At 49.8% G+C, this 17,484-nt stretch overlaps 1 protein-coding gene across 1 annotated transcript in view; it reads right to left on the bottom strand.

Moving 5' to 3' along the window:
- Positions 1-17,484, bottom strand: part of LOC104542837 (RNA-binding protein 6-like) — a 50,722-nt gene that overhangs the window by 4,782 nt on the left and 28,456 nt on the right. The window contains 14 exon segments of the mRNA XM_010187290.1: positions 1-5; positions 7-111; positions 737-826; positions 1,582-1,671; positions 2,733-2,885; positions 3,509-3,600; positions 4,512-4,572; positions 5,137-5,179; positions 5,670-5,767; positions 6,496-6,656; positions 7,168-7,419; positions 8,508-8,576; positions 9,651-9,711; positions 11,359-11,433. The exon segment at positions 1-5 is cut by the window's left edge and continues 178 nt beyond it. Of these exon segments, the coding sequence (XP_010185592.1) occupies positions 1-5; positions 7-111; positions 737-826; positions 1,582-1,671; positions 2,733-2,885; positions 3,509-3,600; positions 4,512-4,572; positions 5,137-5,179; positions 5,670-5,767; positions 6,496-6,656; positions 7,168-7,419; positions 8,508-8,576; positions 9,651-9,711; positions 11,359-11,433 (1,355 nt within the window).

The raw sequence follows: 17,484 nt of genomic DNA, 5'->3' as shown, positions 1-17,484 counted from the left end.
CCGCGCCAGCCACTGCGCCTGTGACTGCTCCTCCTCTTCCTCCTCCTCTTCATTGTCACTGTCTCCTCCATACTCTCCCAGAAGTCCTATCAGAGGGTTCACCACCTTGGGCTGAGGAAGAGGCAGAAAAGTGTGACCATTTGTAGCATCAAGCCTGGCCCTGCCATGTGGGGCTCTAGTTCCCCAATCTCCCCACAGCGTTTGTCCTCTGTTCCAGCCCAAAATCCAGAGAGCAGCATCCCAGCAGCAAGGGCAGGGAATGGGAAGAGGCTGACTGGCCAGCATTTAAACACCATGGGGTAGAAGCCCTCCTGTTCTCTAGACAGGCTATGCTTGGGTGCCAGGCTTTTCTACCCTGCCGCACACCTAAGCACAAGGAGCTGACCAAAGTTGGGCCTATTTGGCAAGGAGTTGCCCTCGGTCACTTCTTCTAGCAATGGAGATCAGTGAGGTTTGGCCTTCCTCAGTCTGGAGGTGGCTGGAAGCGTTTTCTGCTGAGGACTGTTTCAGTGAGAAGACCCCGCTTAAATGCAGGTATCCAATTTCCCCATGCTAGAAGCCCACAAACAAACTCAGAGTTACAAATCAAACTGCCTTCACCAGTCCATCTCCAACGCTGCCTCTTCTGATACAAGAAGCTGGCGCTTCTCCTGCTCGAGGTCAGGCTTTGGTGAGCCTCTCTAGCCCTGTACCCAGGCTCAAACAAGGCAAAAATCAAACCTATGGAGCCACTTACCGGGGCAGCACTCTCATCCTTTTTCACAGAGGGAGGTAATGGTTTTTTAAAGACATCTTCTGCAGAGAACTTCTCCTCTCCAGTCTCACTCTGAAAGAATCAAGATGAGGAGCTAAGATCGCCATAGCACAGATTCAGTGCATGCAATAGCTAAGCGCCCATTTAAACAGGCCTCCAAAGAAACCAGACATTTGGCAGAAATGAGGTTTTTGGTGGAGACATTCCCATTCTGGGGAATTCACAGGTCTCCTGGAGCTACACCCTTGGTTTCAGGGACACCTCCAGCAGCTTATCACGCTGTTCCAGCCTGCTCCACTCTCGCTCTCTGCTGGACTGCGATGCTGACAGTGGCCCCAGCCATGTCTCAAACTAGTGAGGGAGCTGGGGCAGGGCCAGGTCACATTTGCACACCTCTCTGTGGGCACAAAGGACATGAAGACCACCCCCATATCCAGCCAGCACAGGAGCAGAGAAACCCACCACTCCACAGTCCTGCTTGCCTGTGAGAGATGAGACAAAGCACAAGTGCTATAGGTGGGGAGGGGAAAAGACACCACCACCAGTTTTCTCTGCTGTGTCTGTGGCACAATACATGGCCGGGCCCAACCAGCTTGGTGGTGTTTTCAGGATCTTCTTTATAGTGGACAGAGAACATCAGAGACTGCAGTCACTCAGCACTGCACCAGGACAAACGTGCGTTGCTCACTTGGACGCTCAGCAGGGGTGAAGCTTCCCATCCCGTGCTTCACAGAGAACTGCTCTGAAGCCCTGGACATGCTCTACTCCAGAAGTTCATTATCTGCTCACGTTTGACTGGGGGAGACAAGTGCTATGCGACATCTTACCAGGCCTGCACTCTCGTCCTTTTTCACAGAGGGAGGCAATGGCTTCTTGAAGACGTCTTCTGCAAAGAACCTCTCTTCTCCAGGCTCATTCTGAAAAAGCCGAGATTGGGCATTAGGCCATCAGCAGCACAGGGGTCAGAGAGTGCACAGAGCAGCCAGGAAGCTGCTTCTGATCATCCATGGAAATCAGGTGGCCAGGAAAAACGACAGCAGGGTTTCTACCTGAGATGCTTTCACCCTCTGTTCAGACACCACCACGTTTCTCCTAGGTCAGTGCCCTTGAAAGCAGGCATCCTCCATAGCAGGTGAGACTCCTTGGCTGGCTTGGTCCTCAGGGACAATTACACCCCTTGGGTCCCAACTGCCCACGGCTGGTTGTGCCACAGAGCATATCCAGAACAGGATATGTAAGGTGGAAAAAGTTTCTGCGTCTGTGGCTAACTCGGTTCTACCAGCTCTCCTGGCATTCCTTGGGCCCAGTCAGTACCACAGCACTGCGGTGGAAGATGATGCTCCAAGCACCCATGCTCAAACATCACTTTGGGCAGCTACTCCCCACGCTGGTGAGACAGCGTTTGCTCACTGGGAGCAGCACTGAAGGGCACTGCCCCAGGACTGGGGCTCTGGGAGGGACCATGCAGGATGTCTGTCACAGACTCCTATCTGTATTCGATCTCAGTTGACCTTTGCAGTCCACCTCCACTGCCTACCTCATCTTCCTCCCTGTCTGTGCTGACTGGAGGAGGCAGGAACTGCGGTTAGGGGAGAGCTGAGTCTCCGTTATTATCTGACTTGGTATGTTTAAACATCTCTGCTATCTTTCTGCTGGCTCCGTCACAATAGCTGTGTGCCTTCAGCAGTGAGTGAAATGTGTGACTCAGCTAGCTGGACCTTTCTGAATCCTTTACCATAAAGAAGGAATGAGAAACCCTGACTTAATATCACAAGAGAAAAATTTCAGGAACTTAATGACCCTTGTTCAGACAACACCTACCTTCCTGGTCTGCTGCTGACCCCACGTATTTCATCGTTTTCTCTCACTGACCCTCCCCACTTGAATCCTCTACAAATCAATCTCTATTTTCTAACCATTCTTACCTCAGCCTCCTGGCCTCACATATCTGATCATTCTGATGCCTGGAGGGATTTACCTTAGCAGAAGTATTTTTCCCTTTCTCCTTTTTGTCTCTGCTGTCCCTGCTGTGTGCCTCCTTCCTTTCATTTGTCCGTTCTTGGCTCCCATGCCGCCGCCTCCTGCTCTCTGTAGGTGACGAGCAGGCTTCTCGGTCTATCGTGACTTCTCTCTGAAAGAGGCATTTGGAACAGACTTAGCCAAACCCCTGCAATCTTCTTATTGGGCTTCTTGTCCTTAATTGGGCTGGGGAGACCAGTAAGAAGTGACTGCAGACAGCTGAGGGAAAAGGCTTCAGAACTTCGCAGAGGCAGAAAACAGCCTACAACAGCAGAGCACTACCCTGTTAACTAACTAGTGCTGGCTGGGGTTGGGGAGTAAAGAGACCAGAGATTAAAACAGAGCTCTGCTGTCCGTATTTCAACACAGACAGTCACATATCACACATGTCTTCAGTAAAATCTAGCAAGGATGCTCTGCCCATAAGTCCACTCAATGAAGAAAAGACCAAAAACCCTCCAAAGGCAGGGCTTCAGAGGCCACAGAGGCAGCCACAGTAGCTGGTAGTAACTGTAGTAGCAGCTACATGGCTAATGAGTTCCTAGCCTCTCATTAAGTTGATACTTTGGAACATGCATCTCTTGCACAGAGGTCAGAGGACTGAGTGGCAGAGATAAAGCTGTTTCTATGCTGTCCTATGCTAGCCTGTCTTCAGGATCCAGCTGCAAAACCTCCCCCAAAAAGGGTGGTTTGTAAGAACACACCATGTGTAAAGCTTCCTTCCCACGCACTCACCTGAGTCCTAGGGTCATAGTATGTCCCAGCTATGGGATCGTAGTAATTCCCAGTCTCAGGATCATAAATGTATGTGGACACATCTGATGGAGCTGAACAGAGACAAGAGTTAATACCAGAATCTTCCAAAGGCAGAACTTGCCTTTTATGACAAAAACATGAGCAAATATTACGCTGGTGAAAAGTTCAAGAGTGGGAAAGAATAATTTTTCTCTCCTGGCAAGAGAGGTATGATTATTCTCACATCATTCAACCTACATCATCTTTTCTTTAAGAAGTAAAAGGGAGACAGGTTTTCATACTTCTCCTGCTTTAGGACTCCAGCAAAACCTCCATATCAAAACACACTTACAGGGGCTGTGCTGAGATCACCAGACCATACCACTTGACCGGACAAAGATACCAAATTCAGTAACTTCCCTAAGAATGGGGTGATGAGCACCAGGCTCTGTGTCCACCCACTCCTGTGAACAAGGAAGATCTGTGCTCTTCCAGTCCCCCGTTGAAAGCGATGATGCTTCCCACATCCCTTCCACCCGTGGGTGCATGAAAGCTCCTAACAAAGCGGGGAGTGAACTGTTTCTACAGGAAAAGCCAAAGGCCTTAAGGGCAGGCCCATTATGTGAGGAATGCTTCTCATTTCAAAGTGTTATCAGACAGAGCTCAGCAACACCACATGTAACTTAGTAAAACAATCAGGAGTGTTCTTCCAGCCACTGGCACTGCTGCACCAAGTGTATTTTCTTCTCATCTAGTAATTACCAGGCTGATTTTATCCCATCAGTTTACCACAACAATGAAAAGCACGCAGCAAGAGAACTATCATCACATCATCAGCTAGGAAAATGTGACTAAACAAAGTTGGCAAAGGAACTCAGAAGTGGGTGTAGCAAACAAACCTACTCTTATCCTTTAAAAATACTTTTGGGTTGGTTTCTACATGTCAGCGCCCTTTTAAGGAAGAAAAGTCTCTGCAGGAGGAGTGAGGGAGAGCTTAACTTACACTGTGCTCTGGTGCGTCTCTGTGATTCGCCGCCCCTCCTGTCTCTCATGCCCCTTCTGCCCTGGAGTAATGAACAACACAAACAGATCAGACTCTTTGACAAGTATCATATTGCTTCTCCTCCCTCTCACAGGCCCAAAGTTCAGGAAAACAGCTCAATTAGCTATCCTAAATAGAGCACAAGCAGACACAGCTTTTCGTCTGCAGAGCAATGGACAATGTTGTAAGGCACAAGACCTCTGTGGCTTTCATGAATCTTTCAATGAAGCAATCAGTAGTGAAGCCTCCAGTCCATTCAGTATGGAAAGAGCCCCGCAGTCAGTAAGGAGCACTAGAGAAGAGACATTCACTCCAGAATCTCAGGTCAGTCATCAATTAAGTCATTCTGTAAAAGCATGGCATAGAGTAATCCACCCCAGAATTCCCCTAAACAGCATCTGCACTCTTACTTGCACTTCTGTGCACATTATAAAAACAGTGCTGGGGACACAGTAGCAATGAAGAACACGATCATCCCATCTTCAAACGCTGAACTCTCAGGAGCCCAAAGGCAAAAAGTCAAACAAAGTCAGGTCTATTACCCCCAATGCCTCCCTTCCCCTGCAGGGAAGCTGTGCAGACCTACCTGGCCATAGTAGGAATTGTCACCATGCTCTCCATAGTCATTCCTGTAGAGATAAAGGTTACAGGTTAATGTCCACCTGGCTTCACATTAACCTCAGTATACTCAAAAGGATCAGCAGGACCAAGAAAGGCAGAAAGACCATGCTTGCTGGCCACAGGTTGGATTGTGTCCACCCCAGGAGACAGAGAGACTTTGCAGATCGCTGTCTGCACAAGAGTTGTGATCACGCTCTCTGCTGTGTCCACAAAGATGAATCTCTGCAACTGCTTTTTACAAACATAAACCCATTAATTCCCTCACAATGGGGTTTGATAGCTGGACAACAAGAAGAGGCCATGCAATATGATGATTAATCCCACACTGTTCAATCACTGAAGCTTCTTCTAGCTCCAATGCCATCACACCTCCCGTGTATTTTTAGGTTGTAGGAAGATCTGTGCCAGTTCACGTGCCATCCTTTAAGTGCCTGGTCTGAGAACACAGCTCCAGCCTCACAGCACATCACACAAAACTACTGCCTCATCTGTCTATACCTTCTCCTCCCTGTAGCAAGATTCACTTCCACCGTACGTCCATCAATGCAGATAGGGGGATCCAGATTCTGCAGTATCTTTAGCAACCTCAGTGCTTCCTGTAAAAGGAAGGGAGAATTTCATATCATAAAGTATATTTGCCAAATCCAGTCTGCCTGAAAGGAAGGCTTTGTCCTTAGATGATGACCATAGCAGGACAGGAAACACAACTCTTTTGTCTAAATATTAGTGAGAAGTAGTTAGGATGTGACAGAAAGGTTAAATATGCTGTTAGGTTCTCTGCTTGCTCTGCTGTGACCATTTTCAGCAGCCAGCCAGGGACCATATTCTCCTAAGGGTACGAGACAACGCAACACCGTGGCTACTGCTTCCCCACAGAGTTCTGGTGAACATCCTCTGCACCAATGCCAAAGCACAGCTACAGAGTCACCCAGAACCAGAAAACATGAACCCTCCACCATGGGACCGTCTGTTAATTAAGATTCTTGCCTCCTGCAGACAGAAACCATTGAATTCAAGTTCCCTGCAAACAAAATATCTGTGTAAGATGTGTTCAAGTTTAGGAGGGCCTACAAAGAAATGTAGCGAGGCAAGAAATTCACTCAGCATCACAGCTTGAGACAACAGACGACCTATGGCTCCTAAAGCCAGAAAGCAAGAGCTGTATCAGGTATTCCCTGCACCTAACCAGACAAGCAGAGGAGAGGACTCACTCCAGCACAGCTGCCTCACAGGTACAGCTATTCCTTATATTCCCGTGGTTTCTTCACTTCTACAGGCTGTAGATGCCAACAGGGGGAACACGTGAAAGCAGGAAACTACTCACAGCATGTGAATCCAGTTCAATGAAGCCATAGGTCTGCCCCATCCGCCCAGCCTTGTTCTTCATGATGCGCACGCTGGACGTGGACAGACGCACGTATGGGGCCAGGAGCCCCACAATCACTTCTGGGGGGGTGAATCGTGTAATACGTTTCAGAATAATTGCTGTGAAGCACAGAGAGGGATGTGGCCAGGCAAGAAAAAAGTAGTAAAAGAAGATCATTTAGATCGAAGTTTATGATGACAGCACAGGCAAAACTAAACCCACTCAAAGCAACAGCACAGCTTCTTGCAGTTCAGTGTGGAAGCCATTGCTTTCTTTTCCTCTCCAATTTGCAAGATGCTCAGAGTACCCCCTCCCATTGCTAACCTTTCCTTCCCAGAAAACAGAGCAGAAAGCAGAACCCTCCTCAGAGGAACTCAGAGCAGGCTTGCTTCTGGCCAAAGACACTTTTGCTGCTGTGCTAACTGTAACATGCTGAAGCCAGCTTGCCCTACATTCATTTCCCTCAAGGCAAATCGCCAGCACCTTTGGAGCTGGACACTGCTTGATGCCACGGATTTGAATCACGTGGAAACAGCCCCCAGAGGTTTTAGCGAAATGCTGCCCTTTCTGCAGACGGTCTCACGGAGTTCAAAGCAAGAGGAATCCAAAATTGGACCCCGGGTCACTCACTTCTGCTTCCTCCACCGCCCTGTGGTGTGGCTTCCTCTGCTTCTCTCTGAGAAGGCATTTCCTGGTACTGGTCCGTGTCCTTTCTCTTCTCCTGGGAGGGTCGCCGCTCTCTCCCTTCATCTCTCTTCTTTGGTTCTTGTTCCTGAGGCTGACACTCCTGCTGTGGAGCAGGAACAGGGGGCTGGAGAGGCTGCTCTGGAGATCCTGGTTGTCCTGATAAGTCTTGCTCAGGTTTTTCAAGCTTTGTCTCTGCTATTGGAAACAAGAAATGGACAGGTTCCACATACAGTGTTTCACAGCACATATTTTAGTTCTGCTATTTTCTGGCCACTCCAGCAGCACCCCTTAGAAAAGGTTTAACCTGTTCTGCCCTTTGCACATCCCATGTCTCAACACTCTGAATAAACAAGGTGTGTAAAGGACAAGCTGGTACTGCTCATCTTTCCACTGCCTTGTTTCATGTTGGTCTCCTTTACCTGACCTCTCCTGTCAGAGACACGAGCCTTTCTGGCCTCCTTTTAGGACTGGCTCTTGCCTGGGCAAATGTGAATCAGGGATGGGTTTGGAGACGTTCCTGCCATTTGCAAAGCACTCTAAATGGCTGTGATATCCTTGTTGTGCTTGATGTACTCTTGAACACCCGTAGCTGAGCAAGATCAACCAGTAACTGTCACCCTGCCTCTGAGCTAGAGGGAAACTGGCCTCAGATCCCTGTGACCACCGAGTGAGATGCATCATAACACAATCACTGATTTTATCAGATGAGGCAGATATTATGAGGAAACACCCTGCCCCCCAGCCTAGCTATGCAATCCAGAGAAGTTAAATCCCATCAAGTTTCTGCCTTTGAAGCCTTTGAAGCATCTGGCTTCACTTCAAAAGAGATCCCTACCCGAGCTTCTAAAGCTGTTGGAGAGGGAAGCCAAAGCTGTGGGGCTGCAAAGTCAGATACCACCAGCCCTGCTGCTGAAGCCTCTTCCCACAAAGAGAAAGAAGTGAGAGTGCAAGGCTTGGCACAGCGAAGCTTCACCCCTTAATGTCCCCCAGAGCACCTCCCCACTCTCATTCTGTTTGGGCAGTGGGCAGCACAGCAGAACACACGACCACTTTGGAAGTAAATGTTGGGAAAGCTGCACAGGGACTTGCTTGGCTGCCAGCACAGCCCATGCTGGACAGGCCTGCACCAATTCGTCTGCTGCTTGCAGCGTTGCAGTCCTGGCTACACTTCACGAGCAGAACCTCATGTAAAACTTGCACGTGAAGCCAGTCTGTGAGAACTGCCCGTGTGAATCGCACAGACACGAGCACGACCCTGGAGACGGGGAGAGTAATTCCCTTACTGAATTCTTGCTCAGTTGGCGCATCCTCTCCCTCAGAACCACCTCTGGACTCTGGGCCTGCTTTGCTCCCTGTAAGAGAGGCATATTAAAAATCCATCTCAAGATCATCGGTCACAAAGCACACAGGAGCTCACACACAGCTGCAGTAAGGTCTGAATACACCTAGAGCACCCACTCTGAATACACCCAGCAATTAAAGGACGGTCATAGAAATGTTACCTTAATGCACACGTTCTCACAATCCACAAAACCAGGTCAGTAAGAAGCACCACAATCTGTCTTCAGAGCATCTTAAAGGCTCGGTTTAATTTGCTCCTCGGCAGTTTTATTACAATCCACAGTTGTGCTAGGCCAGCTAGGCAAATTTTGCCTTCATAATGCTGATGGAGGAGCCACAGTGCAAGGAAAGCACAACCACGGGGACAGCACTTCAGTAAATAGAAGAGTTCTGCATCAGCAGTTATTTTAATGCCCTTCTGCCTGGGGTATGCAGGGTAAGAAACGCAAAGCATCAGAAATCTGCTCAAAGACACAGAGTGCCTGAATACCTGCTCATCCCAAAGAACTCAGTTCCTCAAGGGAGCATGTTTTGGCTCTCACACCCTCCCACCCAAAAAAGCAAAGGTGTTGACAGGGTGAGGAGATGCTCCTGGAGAAGCAGCACGCCTCTCCACGCAGTTCTTACAGCCAGCAAGGCGAGTTCAGCAGTTCAAGTCCTGGATTCACCTCTAATCGAAGAGCCTCAAAAGAGTAACAGTAAAATAGTGCAGCTGCGTCTCCCAGGGAAGATGGGTTGAGAAGAAGCTGCTATGGCCAGCAGCACTAGGCTCACTAGAGGACACACAACCCCTAACGCTGTGGATGAAGGACAATGCCTGAGCAATAGGAAGGGAAGGCCTTGTGTGGTAAAAGACACCTCTCTCCACCAAGCCTCGTAAGAACAGCCTGGCAGCAACATATCTGCATGCAGCATCTTCAGAGTGGATAGGGAAAAGGGTCTAAATGAAGCACAATTAATCCTCCTACACGGTGCTCAGCTATTCCACCAAGAGGGATGCCACAGAGAAGCCAGAGGAGAAACTTACTTGTCAGGGTAGATGAAACCTTTAACTGACCAAACACAGGAGGACCAGACGTACTCACCATCTCTCGGGAGCTTGCAATAGGAGCAGGAAGATCTGTAGCCCACAGTGCACACCTTACACTGCAATGGAAGATGGACAGCATGAGGAAGTGTTTTCAAGGTGCTGGGTACAAGCTACTCCAGAAGGCCAGACCCTGCAGTACTTTCAGAAAGTAACAGTCACGGAAAAGTTACAGTGAGAGCTTGAGAACGGGCAGGGAATGGCAGCAGGAGCCTGGGCTGGAATGGCAGGGAAATGCTCATACTGCTCACAATCCTGGGAACAGGATTTTCACACAACTTCTGAGCACAGATTTGTTCACACAGAGATAGGACCCTTCCTGTCTCAAGTGATGCTGGACCAAAAAGCTCCATCCACCGAGCCACCCTGCTGTTTCAAAGGATCCAAAGCTACTTTTGTATTCTCTGGTCTCAATTCACTCCTAAAGAAGAAACAAATTCCTTATCTGAGCGAAACCGTAAATACTGATGTCCTTTGCTGCACAGGGAGAGTCAATGGAGGTGTCCGCTAACCAAGAGGTAGAGCTGTACAGGCCTGGATGGTTATCCCACCATGTAAAGAGCCACCGTGGAAAGAGCCAAGTGCTCCATCTTCACAGCCGTCTTCAAACACAGCACTCCTGTCTTCCTCTTCAAGCTCTTTCTAAATGCATTGCTTCTCTTTCATACATTTTTATTCCCCTTTAACTGAAGCCCTGCAAATGCCCAGGGGTACAAGAAAGCTCTTTCAGGCCATGCTTGTGCACAGCAGGGACATATGCTCCAGCTACTCCTCATTGCACCGAGAGCTGCTGTGAAACCATTGCCTGGAACTGCTGTCTCTGCTTGACCTCTGGAGCGTTGCAAGCACAGACGAGGTGCTGGGCAATGGCCCTGTCAGCAGCTGGGGAGCATGCAAATGGTCTGGACGAGGGTCCTTGTAGCCCGGTGTGAACCAGTGGTCAAGGTGGGAGCTTAACCAGAACGGATCCCTTCCAGCCTCGCTGCAGCCTCTTGGTCTGCAGTCAGTGGGCATGCAGGCACCAACCCTGCCCTGTGCTCTAGCACTCCTCCCCAGCCTACTGCAGCCAAAGTGTCTGTTCTGGAGAGCCATGGGAAGGGCATGGGAACAAAACCGACCCTCAGGCAACTGTGCCTGCTCAGAAACGGGCCTGTTCCAGGCTGTGCTAACTGTGCCTGGGCTCAGACTCACCTCCACGCTTCCTTCTCTGCTGCATTTACTACACTCAAATCTAGATAACAGGATCCTGCGTGAGGCAGGGGTGGTTCCTGCTGCTACGCTGGTGAAAGCTCTTGATACCTGGGCAGCGAAGACACTTGCAGTTACGCAGGTGAAACAGTGAAAGTCTGCTCCATTCCAGGTGACAGAATCACCATCTCACTTTGGTTTTTAAAGAGAAAGGATCCACACGCTGCTTTCCCCGCTGCTTTCCCCGTGTTAAAAGGGAACCATCACATAGGGACAAAACTGCTCTGAGGATGAAACACTGGCTACCTGTACCAAAGCAACCTGCACTCATAGGTGGTACCAAAAACAAGGCAGGGAGAAACACAGAAGTTTAGAAGAGGCAAAAGCTTCAGGATTACTCTTATTATTACTCTTAAGGCTCTTCAGCCACTGAGCAAATATTTGATGCTCCTCTCTGCTGCCACTGCCAGGAGAACCAGCAGGGGAAGCACAACACAGCTCTCTGCTCGCATACTTACACGTTTGCAGCGCCAGAACTCTGGGCACGGGGTGTACTCAAGGGTCACTTCTTTGCCACCGATCGAAAGAGTTCCCTGTTGAGACAAGGAGGTAAATGACGAACGTGCCCAGCACACGCAGATTACTCAGAGGCAAAGAAAGGGGTTCAAGCTCTGGTTCCTAAAGGTTTCACAAGTGAAGCAGGGTGAAAGGGGGAGAAAGTCTCCCGGTTCAGTTAGCTGGAGATTTGCCATGGAAGTGGAGGGGAAACTGCCTGCGCCCTGCTCTAGCACGGGGCTACAAAGTTGTGTGCTAGCTCCAGAGGAACTAGGTAGAAAAGGCTTTGCCATCTCTGAGGACGAGCAGAGACAGAGTAACCAGAGCACAAGAGGGAAACTGCTTTAACTTGCTTAGTGCCCATGTTGGAAAGGGACAGCTGGACAACCTCCTTCACACCAGCCACCAGCAGGCTGGCTACTGGGCTACCTGAGGAGGAATACAAGGGAAAACACCACCAAGGTGAGAGAATTTTCACGCTTGGGTTGGTCTTCATGTCACTCACGAAACCCTGGCTTTCCTTCAGGGAAGCACCTCAGCACAAGGCAAGGCCGCTGGCTCTGCAGCCAGTCCTTGGTGGGGCTGGCCTGGAGCACCTGTGCAGCAGCAGCACCGCCTACACAGACACGCTGCTTCCAGCTCCACAAATCCCGCTTTGGAGAGATGTCAGGAGCCCCAAAAATCCACAAGCTTTGCTGAAATGCAGATGATTTAAGGGTGAAATGAAGTCGTAGGTGCAAGTTCCCCAGCTCCTGCGTGGTGCAGCCCATAAAAGCAGTGAGCAGCGAGGATTCCTGGTGGCTGTCATCTGCTGTGGACAACAGACAGACCATGCCTGGGCGTGTAAGATGCAGGCCGAGCCACAAACGCACCGAGCCGTGAGACATCTCACATCACTGCAGGCACTGCCACACCAGGAGGTATTTCCCAATATGACAATATGAGACTCGGTGACAATGATGAGACTCAGACTCAGGTCTCCCAAGGCCCAGCAGAGCAGCTGCTCTTCTGGTCCACTGCTGGATGGCACAGACGGATGTCAGAGAGCTGTACATGGTCCCAGGCTACGTCAGGGATCTCTGGTGAGTCAGAAGCTTCCCAGGTGCTGATCCAGGAGCCTAATCACACAAGAGCCCCCAGAGCAAACCACGAACATCAGAAAACAAGTTCCCAGAGTTATTATTCAGAACTCACGATACACCCATGCACAAACTGCTGTGCAGAATGTGAGGGAGATGCTGAGGATGATGTAAAGTAGGAGGGAATCGCTCAGCGATGGTACAACAACAACCCTTTAACCCCTACGAAAAAACGCAGCAGAGAAAGTCGGAGACCACAGACGCTGCCCTGCAAGGTCAGGTTCCACCACCTCCCCTCTCAGCAGCCTGTCTGTTATGGACCAAAGCTGTCCTTTCGTACCAGGCCTATACCACTGAACACTTCAGCGGTTTCCCTTCTGCTGCCCACGTGTTCAAGCACTGCTTCCCAGCACGGAGTGGCCACTGCCTCACAGAAAGCTGAGCCCTTCCTAGATCTGGCTGACCTGGCCTATTGGCAGCGTGGAGCATTGCCTACTGGACATGTCTGGGAGAAGACACATGAGGAAGCACGAGTGAGAAAGACAGCAAAGCGGAAACCAAGGCTGTCCCATGGGGACCGCAGGTCTCTCTGAGATGCACGCGCTCCCTCTCCCAGACAAGGCACCCATCACATCCCATCACACGCTCGAGATGGGCCGTGCCTGGAGAGCAGGGTAGAAACGCCTGCGTGTGCCTCAGGACCCACCGAGCACAGGCAGGGAGGGAAGGCAGGGTGCACATCCTCGTGAGCAGAGCTGCGGCCGCTTCTCGAGCCCAGGGAAGCCCTCGGAAACAGCAGCTCCTCAGCAGGCAGTCACAGCCCTGCCTACGAGCTTGGGAAACCAGGACAGCTAGATCTGAGGACGCTTCCCCTGCCAGGGCAGTGCATTGCACAGCTCTGTCCTGCTACCAGCCACTGACGATAAAACTTGCCAGAAAGCCTCAAGATTATTTCTGGGTTTATGGGAGATGTTTTTTCAGTGCATGTGGTGCTGGTCTCTACTGCATATTCAGTTCTTGGAGACTGCAGAAAGTGTCACTTGCATAATTACTCCCTAATTTCCTTGATACCCTGCTGATTGCCTGCTCGCTTTCCCAACAAGCTCCCTCTTACTGATTTCTTCTCGATAAAGTCATTTTTCAAGGTTGCAGCCATCATTTAACACACCAAAATGAGTCCTTCCTTTGGGACACACATTGTCAGGACGCAGTGACTTTAAACCCTTCATTCACTCCTTTTTGTTGCTATATCCCAAATATTTTCAGAACCTTTATTTCCTCCACTCCCTGTCACTGCTCTTTCTTTTTTCACCTAGAGCTTCTTGTCAGCAAAACGTTTTGGATAATACTCGAATTTTCAGTTCACCGCCTTTCAACTGAGCGCATCTTTGTGAAATCACAAAGATTTTCTGAGAATTTCGTGAAAGGGGGTAAAATAAACCCCAAACGAGTAAGCCCAATGTATGCCACATGTCGTGTCTGGTACCCAGACTGTAACAACCTCCTCCACATTCATCCCAGACCTCTCTCACCGACTCACCGCCACTCTGCCCGTTAATTCTTCTTGTGGGTTTTCAACATCCTGAGCAGCTTGGCCTTTCCCTTCTGAATCAATATGCCACAGAAATGTCTCTCTAGTCCTCCCAGTCAGGAACCTCCCCCTCCAACCCAGCAGTAAACACACCGCTGACTCACCAGCGAAGGGTTTCAGAGGCAGCACAGCTCTGCAGTACTAGAACACCGAGCTCTCAGCCGTGGAAATGCCTGGATTTCCAAGGGTACGAGCAGCTTCTCCTGTTTATTCCGAGTTTCCAAATTCATCAAAACAGAGCATCAGGACTTGACTGCTGGGAGCAGTGATTTATGCTACTGTACAATATCATTCAAACACCTCCAGGTCTGCTGGAGATGCATGATTCTAGTCTAAGTGATACAACCCAGTGCAAGCCATTCCAGCTAAAGCTACCAAAACATGTGCATCATCTGGAATAACAGCCAAGGGCCACGATGTAAATATTACCACCAGCAGACTTCGACCGACTGAGCAATCCCATCGTGAGGTGGTTCTAGAGAGCGACGCCGCGAAACCGCAAAGCCTGCCTGCAGCAAGCACACGGAGCACGCAGCAACGTCTCAGAGTTCGTCATTGGGCAGGAGCAAAACCCACAGGAACAGCTCGCTTCAAGAGAGGGAAAGGAAAAGGGAAAATCTCTTAGCCACAGTATCCACGGGTGATGAAATCCTCCCAAAAGCACTTTGGAGACCGCAAGGCTTTGGAAACAAAACTCCAGTTCTGCCAGAGCAGTTTCCAAGCTCTTTGTCACCAAAGGCAGTTAAAGCAGAAGTATTACATGACAATCAGTAAGATCCAAGTGGTGAATGTAACCCTAACTACACGCAAAAAACCAAACCGTGCTCCTAGCACATACAACGTCCACTCGTGAGGTCGGCTTTAAACCACCTCTGGCTGAATCCCTTCGCAACTGCACTGCTTCAGCAAGGAAAGAACTCACCTCCTGCTCCAGCAGAGCACGGCTCGCTCGCGCAGGCAGCAGCCGTGTGTGCTGCCGAGCACAGACCGCTTTGATCACGCTTCTGACGGGGCCAGGAAGCAGCCTGCCGCAGGTCAGGCACGGCACCAGCTACAGCTTCAGCTGCTCAGCCGTCAATCAGCATTTACAGTTGGCACGCTGTATTTTTCATGCTCGTTGACAGCCTTCTAATGATGATGACTGGGGGTTGAGGAGGGGGAAGAACTTGCCAAAAAAGCATCTCCGCGCTCTCAAAGACCGAGATGACAGTAAAACACAAATCATCAAAGTTTTTGCTAACTGTTTCTCTGCAAAAAAAAATAAATTAAAAATTCAATTAGAGCATCCAAGAGTGACCTAGAAAATGTGAAACACGGAGAGCTTTCAGAGCACAGCACACTCCCCCAAATCAATCCGGGCTTCTGCTTTGACCAAACATTAAAGTCTTCAGTAAAATCTCACTCCAGAGCCCCTACAAATTTAGCTGACACCTCTCCGAGCGCTCCACCTCATGGGTCACGCTTCAGCAGCGACCACAGGAGCTGTCAAACCGCGCAGAGACGTGGATGTAGCGATCAATGCTGCTAGGGACGGCTGTGGAGAAAGCGATGGTAACCACACGCCACCGTCCCTTGTCACAGGAAAGGCCACGGGTACCTGACTCAGTGGACCAGCAATCGGCAGTCTCAGCTTTACGGATCACACAGCTGGGGGCGGCGCAGGTCATTTCTGGAACAGAACCAAGGGCTCAGCTCTGGAGCCCCTAAATCCACGAGGATGGAGGAGCCGAAGTTTTCTCCTTGGCTTCAACCACAGAGCAGCAACCAAGAGAGCACAGGTGTCTGCGCCACAGGCGAACCACATTCACAGCTCCCCCAGGGCCTGCCCCGTGCAGAAAACCAGACACTGCTCCAGCTATTTCCTTACGTTGTTCATAGTCTGGTTACGTGGAAAATATCCACACCATGGCCTGAAAGGTTCTAGTATCCTTCTTGTTGAGTAGTAACCAAGTCAGACGACCTGTATGGCAAAACTGAACTGAAAACAGCATTTGCAAATGGATGTGAAATTGTATACGAAGATTATGACAAGAGAACGCTCATGGGCAGCACAGCAAAGCAGCCATATTAAAATACCAGAATTAACCTCGTTTGTGTGATGTTAATTCAGTCCTCTCATGCATATTTACTGTAATTACAGTGGCTATTGAAAAAGCATTATACATCCATCACTTAAAAATTATTTAACCGATTGATGACCAGTGCTTATTGCCTCGGGGAGCCTCAGGCAGTACCCAGGAGGCAGCCTGGGCATGCAGAGGGGGCTCGTGGTCCCGGCAGCACTTCCCAGAACATCCAGCTCTCCCCGTCTCCTTCATCCCTGCCGGAGAAGAGGGCCAACACCAAGACAGACCAGCTGGATATATTGCAAAACAAGATCATCTCAGCCACAGAAACTGGCTTCTCATCCCCTTCTTTCCATATGCTGAAGTTTTTCTCTCTGAGCTCCTTGACAGCTGCTATACAAGCAGCTCAACTCTACGGAGCAACAGGCAGTACATCTGCTTACCTTTGACAAAAAGCAGATGAGGAAAAGTTGTGAACCCACAAAACACAACCCTTCTGTATTTAAACATTTAGAAATCAGACCATGACTTAGAGACACGAAAAAACAAGCAGGAGCAATCCAGCCTGCTGCAGGATATTGCAGCAATCTGGCATTTCCTGCAGGAACTACAAGCAAACTCCTAGTGTAGTAGGACCTACCCCAAGGCTCTCAGCCCCCTTCTCCAGCTCCCTCACCATCTGCAGCTCAGGGACTTCTTTTTATTGGCCTGATCTACCGGTGTCCAGTACTCTACTGCTGACAGTCAAAGTAGAAGATTCAGGATAATACAGGGAAAAAAGGATGGTCTGACAAGAGGCACAAGTGGATCCAGCCTTGCTGTGTATTATTACTACAGCTCTCCATCAAGACTAACACTGAGAAGCTTGCCCAATGGGGGTCACCTCGAAAGGAGGATGCTTGGCTCCTGGGCAGCAGCAATGCAAAGGAGCTGAAGAGCACACGGCATCACCTTGAAGCACTGAGCAGCGAGGCACTTGTCTCGGCAGGGATTTGACGCCAACCAGCACAGCATGCGCAGGGCTCGCTGTCCTCAGGGTCAGAGGAGCCTAAAGGTGTCATCGTCAATCCTGAGTTCACAGAACATAGCTTCAGGCTGGTAAGTCTGATGGGCTCGTTAAACAGAATTGGCATTAACACTGAACTGAGGCATTAGGAGGATAACAGAACAGATAAAGATGCTAAACAAGGGTTATTTTATCCCAGATAGCCCCCAGTGCCTCTTTTCCAAACTCCTTTCATATAAAACCCATCACCCACTTGCACTGGGACCATCCACAGTGACACACAAGTTTCCATTTCAACTGGTTCCCAGGCAGCCCTCCTCTGGCCTCCCCTTCTGCCTGGTTATCCA

This window comes from Mesitornis unicolor, unplaced genomic scaffold (genome assembly GCF_000695765.1).
Source record: "Mesitornis unicolor isolate BGI_N332 unplaced genomic scaffold, ASM69576v1 scaffold8916, whole genome shotgun sequence".
NCBI lineage: Eukaryota > Metazoa > Chordata > Aves > Mesitornithiformes > Mesitornithidae > Mesitornis > Mesitornis unicolor.
Note: the sequence above shows the minus strand (reverse complement) of the source record. Positions and strands in the feature narration are given on the sequence as shown.